Raw genomic sequence first — 9,783 nt, 5'->3', positions numbered from 1 at the left:
TCCCCAATCTCCCGATGGCCAATCCGAGCCTGCTCACACACACACAACTGAAACCAAATAATTTACAAATGTATGTAAAAATCTCTCATATAAACATATGAAATGCACTCACACACATATGAAATCCAAAGTTATTCACATATACATGTGAAACGGCAGGTCACTCCACAGAAACTGCTCTCATTGCTGTCACGGAGGAACTGCACACTGCCAAAACTGCATCCCTCTCCTCTGTCATCATCCTGTTTGACCTGTCTGCTGCATTCGACACGGTGAATCATCAGATCCTCCTTCGCACTCTCCAAAACTTGGAGTTTCAGGCTCTGCACTTTCCCTCCTCACCTCATACCTCAAAAACCGTACCTACAGGGTGACTTGGAGAGGGTCTGAGTCCGACCCTTGTCAATTAACTACGGGGGTCCCTCAGGGCTCTGTTCTTGGTCCCCTCCTCTTCTCCCTGTACACAAACTCGCTCGGATCAGTCATTAGCCCGCATGGTTTTTCTTACCACTGCTACGCTGATGACACCCAATTAATTCTGTCCTTTCCCCGCTCAGAGACCCAGGTCGTCGCACGCATCTCTGCTTGTCTAGCTGACATCTCTCAGTGGATGTCTGCTCATCACCTCAAACTCAACCTTGACAAGACTGAGCTGCTCTTCCTTCCGGGAAAAGATTGTCCCACTCTTGACCTAACAATCAACATCGGCACCTCAGTTGTTTCCCCGACTCAGACTGCAAGGAATCTGGGTGTGACCCTAGATAACAACCTGTCCTTCACTGCAAACATCGCTACTACAACCCGTTGCTGCAGATACACGCTTTACAACATCAGGAAGATACGTCCCCAGCTGACACAGAAAGCGACTCAGGTTCTGGTCCAGGCTCTCGTCATCTCACGCCTAGACTACTGCAACTCCCTCCTGGCTGGTCTACCTGCATGTGCCATCCGACCTCTGCAGCTCATCCAGAATGCAGCGGCTCGTCTGGTCTTCAACCTTCCTAAATTTTCCCACACTACTCCGCTCCTACGCTCGCTTCACTGGCTTCCAGTAACTGCTAGAATCCACTTCAAGACACTAGTACTTGCTTACCATGCTGCGAATGGATCTGGCCCTTCGTACATCCAGGACATGGTTAAACCGTACACCCCAGCGCGTGCACTACGCTCTGCATCAGCCAAACGACTCGCTGCGCCCTCGCTGCGAGGGGGACCCAAGTTCCCAACGGCGAAAACACGTGGGTTTGCTGTCCTGGCTCCAGGATGGTGGAATGAGCTCCCCATTGACATCAGGACGGCAGATAGCTTGCACATCTTCCGGCGCAAACTGAAAACTCATCTCTTTCGACTCCACTTCGAGCGATAGAACTATTAACGAAGCACTTTTATACTAATAAAGGACTGGCTTTTCTAAAGCCAGTTGAGTAGCACTTGAAATGTTTTTGCTCTATGAAGCCTGATGTATTTATATGATTCTGTTTTCTTCAAGTTGTATTTTGTTGGACGAACGCACTTATTGTAAGTCGCTTTGGATAAAAGCGTCAGCTAAATGCAATGTAATCTAATGTAATCTAAAACGCTCTCATATAGGCTACACATGTGAAATACACACACACACACACACACACACACACACACATGAAATGCATTCATATACACATATGAAATGCTCTCACACACACACAAAACACTAATGCTTTTATTTATATTTGTTATTATTGACTGGTGTTATTTGTTGTAAGATGTAGAACTTGAAGTTATTTAAATACATTTGAAAATGTTAAGCATGGCCTATATAACACAATTGCATAGTAGGCCCTTTTTCTATATTTTTTGGAACTCAGCCCATTTGAGGCAAGGATTGACACCATTGCACTTTTATTTTCTCTATTTCTGAACTGTTATTTGTTATTGATTTTCTCTGTTTTTGAACTGATGTTATTTGCTATAGATATATTGTTATATTGTTATAGAACGATTTGACAATTTTAAGCTTGGCCTACCATTTTATTGGAGCGACGAGGGACAGGTGGGGCTTGAAATATTACACATCTGCCATAGTTCTCTATTTATAGAGCCCTGATTAGAAGACCTTTGGACAAACTGGAAGAAATTCCACTGAAACTGAATACGTGACGTGCATCATAAATATATCAGCAATTAAACAACATCTTCAATTTATCTTCACACAATACGTCTCCTTGCAGTATCAATAGTAATTTGACTGACTTTTATATTTGATCCAATTGATAGATAGGCTATATTTACACCATAACGGTGCACAGTTTATAGAAAAGGACTTGTAGTTTTTAAAGATAATACTGATTTTCTTTGAATATAAGAATGTAAATACTGAGTTGAGAGAATAGTCAGGGGTTTTGGGTGATGGGAGACACATCTATGGAATCAGAATTTCAATAGCTTACCATTAAATGACGGATATACCTTTCTGTCTATGATGTTTTACAAATCAGATATTAATGTGTAGAACTGTGAAATAATATAGCAATATCTGGTACAATTATGTGAAAACATGAATAAAACGACACATCTTCAGATGTTATACATACATAAGTGTCCTACAATACAAGGTTATTATGGCATTATATGCTGTGTTATTTATAACATCTTCAAAAACTACCTTTCCAACTCCTCACCAGTTGACTTTTACAGGTCTATACAAGTTCATGGCACAATGCATAAGCTTCAAATCGAGAGACTGAAACTGTATTTTTCTTTACCGTTCTGTTTTAATTTCACAATTAAGTTAATAGTCATATTATGTTTGATATTATTATGTTTTATTAACTAGACCACTGGTCTAAACCGCACCGCCTAGTGGTTAAAGCACGTTATTGAATTTTGTTGTTGAATACGTTTTATTTGATGAAAATATTTAAATATTAAGAGTAGCCTACATACAAAATTGGGGGAAAGTAGAAGGCATGATAGAAATATAGAATAGAAAATATCAAGAAGATACTGTAGTGATCTCTACAATAAAACAGTTTAGTTCAGGACGTCCAAAGATATTAACAGGAGGATGTGCAAAACAGACAAACTAATAAGGCTTTATTTAAACATTAAAGAATACTTTAAGTTAAGGTCTTCTTTTGAATAAGAAAAAAACGTTGGGGTTATCCACAGATAAATATGAAGTCTGACAAAGTACTTAACGCCCAATATATTGCATAGTTTATTTTGGCACTTGACAATCACCTTCCCTGCATTTGACTCAGGTGTAACTAAAGTCTGATTTAAGGGTTGTTTATATTTCACAGCATTAATCAGAATCTGCAAAGTAACTAAAATAAATGTAGTGGAGTAAAAATACCAGGTTAACCTCTGAATTGTAGTGGAGTAGAAATTCCAGTTTTGGAAAGTCTGCCGTGGTTCCATTCCATTTCATAGAGCTGTTTGACGCTCAGCGTAACCTTGTCGCACTGCCACTCCAACATCCAATCACAGGGCTTGATGACTAATCACGGGGTTTGTAAAGCAAGGCAGATGTTGTAGTCCCAAACAATAGCTGGGGATTTAGGGGTAGTGTAGTGTCTTCGGAAACTATAGTGTAATATTGTGTAATTAACAAGGATAAACTGATGTTTTTTAGTGGATGAGTAATGCAGATATCACTGTGTAATCATTTGACAGTGAGGGGAATATATCCGGTTTTATTATGAAAACTTTCGAGACCGGAAAAACTGTTTTCATCCACGCTAACTTTACATGGAAGCTGCATACACGTTATCCTGGCGAGACCTCAAATCATCTTCGTAATATCTATCAAACTATAGATCCTACACATCCACTCGAACTGGATTCTTAAAGTAAAATATACACTTCTCTCTAGAAATCAAATCAAAAAGCATTTTAATGGCCAAACTATTCTACAATTTAGGATTTTCCAGAGAGGGTTATTTGTGAATAGACGACCCTCCGGAGCGTTTGCAATGAACGGGAACATCAGCCCATATGCCGCAAATTGTTATTTCTTACACGAGCACTAGAGGTGCTAAACTTTAAAACATGATTATAGGTTGTAATAAGCTGCTGAACAATCAACCTATTTGGTCGTTTTTTGGAGGAGGACAGGCTGTTCTGCAGGGGCGGTTCTAGACCAATTTGAGTGGGGGGGGGCCACAGTTATTTTCTGAGGGGGGCACAATAAATGCAGGACGAAAAAGAGAACTAGACAGTACGAAGTAATTGCGCATAAGAAAACAATGCAATACAGTTATTGGTATTTGTTTCAGTACACTTATTTATTTCAGACAGATCTTATACTGTTAGCTTCAGCATTACATTTATACATTTTTAAATCCACAGAAAAGGATTTAATGCAAAAGTTTACAAATCTTAAATGTTGACTTTAAATGAAATAAAATACATGGATATAGATAGAAAACATAGATCTCAGATGTATTATTTCCCATAAGCACAGACAAGTAGGCTATTTAACAAAACATGAAGACTGAACACACCTGTTCTGCACGCGCACTAATCAGTTTCGTCTATTCCGTCACATTTCTAATAAACATAAAACAGTGATATCTGGAAAACACACAGATAGTTTCCTTCCCAAAACGTCCCATTACAGCAACATAATCCTGCGGTTTTTGTGATTTTTGGCAAACCGATCAACAAATAAGTCAAGATTCAAAGCCTTTGACCTCCTTGACTCAATACTAAGCACACCCAGATTGCTCAGTCTCTCATCAGTGATGGTGGATCTGAGAAATGTTTTGACCAGCTTCAATGTAGAAAAACTACGCTCACAGGAAGCAGAACTGACTGGGATTGCGACTGCTATTTTGCAGAGTCTGAAGAGCTCAAAAAACACTTCTTTATAAGGTTCAATGAACTGAACAAGCTCCACTGTACTATCAGGTCTCTGCATCCCAGTCTTTATTTTCCTATCTAAAATTCTGCTGAACTGATGTAGCTCATGCCCCAAGTCCTCAATATTTGCATCATACAACTGAGCAAATGAAAACAGAGTTGTCTCCTTCAGAAATGCATCATTTTTGGGGTTAAGAGCTTGGATGCTATTCATCATGTCACAGTTTGTGTTTGAAAACCGTCTATTAAGCTCATTGAGCATCTGATCAATGACAGGGTAGAAAAAGGCTGTACGAAACCCGTGTTTATCTTGTTCTGTCTCTCTCTGTCCAACAGTAGTCAGTACGAAGCTTTCAGCAAGTTTAGAGCTCAGTCTTTTTTGTCGTTTTGCTGCTGGCTGTATTGCAGTATCACATTGCTCAGAAATGATCAACACTTCATCCCACAAGTTATCAAAAAATGACTCCTGTCTGAAGTCATTCAATGTCTGAACTAAAGATTCAACTAAATCCACAGCCTTTGAAAGGTCAAGGGATGAAGACTGCAACATGTCAGAGAGAAATGTTGTTTCTGCAAACACTTTACGGAGTGTTACAAGATGCACAATGAATTCTAGATCCAACTGTGCCAGCAGACCACGTGCCTCAATAGATCTCTCACCATTGCGTTCTTGGGCTATGTCTTGCAGTACTCGCTTGAGGGCCGGTAATCTATCCATTATGTTACGGAGAGATATAAATCTGCATGCCCATCTAGTGTCACTCAATCGCTGGAGTTCTCTTGGGGCACCTTCGTACATCTCTCTTTGGATATCTAGCCATTTGGGGTGGACATACGACCCAGATGTGAAGACGTATAGCTTTTCTAGTAAGGAGAAGAACTGCTCTGCTTCTGGGACAGCTTTGACTGTATCTACTAAAACTAGATTTAGACAGTGAGCATTGCAATGAACATACAAAGCATATTTAGCTTGCTCTCTGATTCTAGCCTGGACCCCTGAGTGCTTACCGCTCATGACAGCAGCACCATCATATGCTTGGCCTACAAGGTTGTTTTTGTATTCCAGACCGTTACTTTCCAATATGTGAATTATTTTTTCAGTAAGCCCTGCTGCATCTAGCCTCTCTGCTGACTCAAAATGGAGAAAACTCTCCTGGATAGCACCATTGAAGTAGTACCTGACTACAAGAGAAATCTGTTCTTTTTTTTTAAACATCTTTTGTTTCATCTGCCATGATGCTAAAGACTTCACTGTTTTTCACTTCCTCTGTTATTTCAGATCGAACCATGTCTGCAAGACAACCCAGAACTTCATTCTGAATGGTTTTGCTTGTGTACTTTGCATTATGAATAGAAGTCAACCTTTTTTTAACAGCTTTGTCATGGTTAGCAATTGTCTCTAGAATAGTCATGAAGTTCCCTTTATTATCTGAGCCTGCAGACTCATTGTGTCCTCTTTGAGCAATGTTTTGTGTCGCAGTAAGTAGCAGCACTTCGGCTATGGTTTTTATATATTCCCGATTTTCTTGAACCAGTTTCTTATGTTCTTTGTTAAGTACATTTGCCAATGTTGCATTGGATGTCACAGCTCTCTGGTAGTCTTTCCATGCAATCATTGCGTGCGTGTGCCGCTCAGATTTGGCATGGATTGCAAATCCCCTCTCTTTGTATGTTGCCTTCTTCCAGTTTTTGAAACCTGAAGGTGAATCAAATACAGTGTCTGTGCTATTCGGAGGGCTAAAATGTCTGCAGGCGTAACAATGAGCAGAGTCTGACATTTTGGAGTACTCAAGCCAGGGGGGAATCTTGTACCAGTCAGCCTTGAAACTCCTTCTCCGGTCGCCCATCCAGGTCCTTGGAAACAATTTAGGGTGTGGTTGCATTGGTGGCTCCTCTTTGCACTTTCTGATATCTGTGGAGAAAGATAACGCAAATAAATATGTTTATTATTATTATTATTATTATAATTGAAACAGATCATTATAAATGCACATTTACCATAGCAATGAACAACCACAAATTAGATATCTATATTAATAGATTTATGACACGAAGCTGCTTTCTACCTGTTATATTTGGTTAAGCCAGACAACAGGCTTTGGGATAAGATAAGGACTTGCCCGGACTCAAACAATCTCGGCTGCCAACAATAAATATAATAATATTAATAAATAAATATAAATAAGCTATGAAGAAACAGAAAAATAATTGTAATAATGTGCATTTATATTTATATATGTATCTATTTATTACACTTTTTTTTGTTTTATAATAAAAAAGAGGGAAAAAAGAGGTATATCTATATTATGAAGTAAATCATGTATAAATACAACTCCATATGAATATATAAAATGTAACTGACACTGTAATCCCCCTGCCCGCCACCCTTCATGTTATTGTCCTGTCCTATTTGTGATGTGTGTGAGCCATGTCCTCCGTATATTTTTGTCTTTGAAAATGTTTAATAAAATATAAATGTTAAAAAAAATGAATTAGTATCACACACACTCATTTGATCTGTAACTAAGATTAAAGCAGGCACATTTGTTTTTCAAAATCACAAACCTGATATTCCAGTAGCTACTTGTGGATCTATCCTCTATCTCACTCTCGATTTCATCCTCAGCCTCACTCTGTGACTCCCCATCTTTCTCTGCCTGCTCTGAACCTTCAATTTCCAGATCAGTCTCTCCTGAAAAGTCCTCCGGCTCTGTCTCTGTGGCAATCTGCACTTCCTGCTGTGTGTTACTGTCTGCCTCATCATTTTTTTTTTGGGGGGCGAAAAAGGAAATGTCCTTTTTTCGCTTCATTTTGAAACTATAGAGCAAACACAAAGGAGGAGGACAACAATTCAGCAACGCAGAATATAAATGTATAACCGCTAGATATATTTCACAACTATATAGCTAGGGTGACCAGGTGTCCCGCTTAAAATAGAACGAAATGGCGGGATGGTGGTGTAAAATGGAGCCTGGGACAAAGAAAATGCAGCTACAACAAAGCCTGGGTAGGTACTTATTATTGGGTAAAACCGGTGGATGGAGATTCCACCCAGAGCGTGTTGTGGCTCGGTTCGCTGACGGCCGGCACCCCCCTTTATTATTTATTTATTTTAAACGGCATCATTTAAGGCGCTGACATGTCATGTGACAGATGATGAAAGCAAACTGTTTGCTGTCGCTGATTACTTTGCACACTACGTTAACTAACGTTAGTCAACAACAACACTTACTGACCTAAAGTCTTACCTTGTAACAATTACACGGATATAATAGTTTAACTCACCTTCAATTATCGTGGTGGTGGTCTCTGGAAACGTAGGTTTCAATCAGTCTTTCACTCTTTCTTGGATGCACAACAGCCTCTGATGATCCAAGATGAAAAGTGTTTATTTTTCGCGCGCTTCAGCCGCACAGTGAAAGCGAGTGCACCGCTCTAATGGGTCCTGAGTGCACCGCTCTAATGGGTCCGACTAGAATGATGAATAACGTTAGTTCCGCCTATTCCGCAATTCAATAAATCGTGTAATAAATCATAATTTTTTTTCCAATTTTTTTTCTTCACTTTTCATTGTTAGTGGGGCCACAGGGGGGTCAGAGGTCAGTGTTAGGGGGGCACTGGCCCCCCCTGCCCCCCCTAGAACCGCCCCTGATGTTCTGTAACTATACTGTATATGATTAGATGTAAATAAATATGCTTGATTGTATGACTGTAGATTGTTGTTTCAGTGCTATTGTTTTTATTTTTCAGATCCAATCCAAAACATTCAGCTAAGTGTCATAACGATGTAAATATGAAACAAACATTTGCCAAAACACATGCAAATGAAGCATCTTCACCTACTTGACAAAACATTTGCCAGCACCAAACACCAGACAGCTAAGAAATCAATCAGTGTGTTTTTCTGGTGCGGCCATCCTCTAATACTGCAATCTGCTTAAATTTGTGTATGACCAAATGGTTCAGCTGACTGGTTTGGAGAGATAGCCTCTGTAGATCTTCAGTGACGGTGTAGATGGAAGCAGCCAGCAGGATGTGCACCTGTACATTTATGATAATGTAAGGACTACTGACACTGGATATGGCTCAAACAGGGCTCAGGCCATTTCTATTCCAAACATTTTTTTTCTTTAACTGTGACATTTGTTATATGTTTCTATATTTTATAGCATGCTAGTAAAACATTTTAAACTTTTACATTATCTGAGGGGTGAAAAGTATTTTGAATTTGATATGAGCAGTGGGACAGAGACTGAAAGGAGACGTACTTTTTTGAGTTACACAAGTATGTTTACTTGAGTACATTATGATGATACTCTTTACATTCTTGTCTGGTTCACATAAAGCATTATAAGTGAAGACCAGGTGCTGCCAAAAAGTTTAAATGATTTATGTCCTGCTTATTTTCAGGGGAGCTTTTTCATTTTGTGAATGAGAAAACACTGTATTTTCACACACACAGTCTGTGAAGCGTTCCCCCTTTATGATCTATAGCGTTATGTGACACTGCAAGATCTGAAAAAAATTACAAAGACTTGGGGTTTGATTTGCCACATTTTGTTTCCAGTGGAGCTGAAATTAAACCTGTGTAGACTTGACATTTTAGGAACAGGCAAAGCATCTCACTTGACTTCATTGTGTGGTCAACCGTATGTGGTTAACAGAACAAAGCAGGGATCGTGTCGTTCCAAAAGGTTCATGATGGGAAAATGTCCTGTTGGATTGCTTCAAACATGACTGTGTTTGTTTTGTGGTTCCAGATGGTTTTGAGGGGGTTTGTTCCGAAAATTGAACAGTTTGTTCCAATGGTGTACAGATTGCTCTTGTCTAATCCAAGATGCATGATTACTCACATTCTTAGCATGCGGCCACCAAAGCATGCATGATTAATTAATGTCATAACCCCGGTACTTTGTTTGGGATATGTTGGCTGGAACTGTA

The 9,783-nt window shown here is 39.5% G+C and overlaps 1 protein-coding gene across 1 annotated transcript; it reads right to left on the bottom strand.

Annotated features, from left to right (window-relative positions):
- Positions 1-4,240: 4,240 nt before the first annotated feature.
- Positions 4,241-8,266, bottom strand: LOC117560489 (zinc finger MYM-type protein 1-like). Its single transcript, XM_034237341.1, has 2 exons — positions 8,128-8,266; positions 4,241-6,754 (listed from the first exon to the last, which is right to left on the bottom strand). The coding sequence occupies exon 2, from the start codon at positions 6,068-6,070 to the stop codon at positions 4,595-4,597; it is 1,476 nt and encodes a 491-aa protein (XP_034093232.1). The 5' UTR covers positions 6,071-6,754; positions 8,128-8,266; the 3' UTR covers positions 4,241-4,594.
- Between the last annotated feature and the right edge of the window lie 1,517 nt (positions 8,267-9,783).

The sequence above is a fragment of the Gymnodraco acuticeps genome, unplaced genomic scaffold, assembly GCF_902827175.1.
Source record: "Gymnodraco acuticeps unplaced genomic scaffold, fGymAcu1.1, whole genome shotgun sequence".
In the NCBI taxonomy this organism is placed as follows: domain Eukaryota; kingdom Metazoa; phylum Chordata; class Actinopteri; order Perciformes; family Bathydraconidae; genus Gymnodraco; species Gymnodraco acuticeps.
The sequence above is the reverse complement of the archived record's forward strand: the minus strand, read 5'-3'. Positions and strand labels throughout refer to the sequence as shown.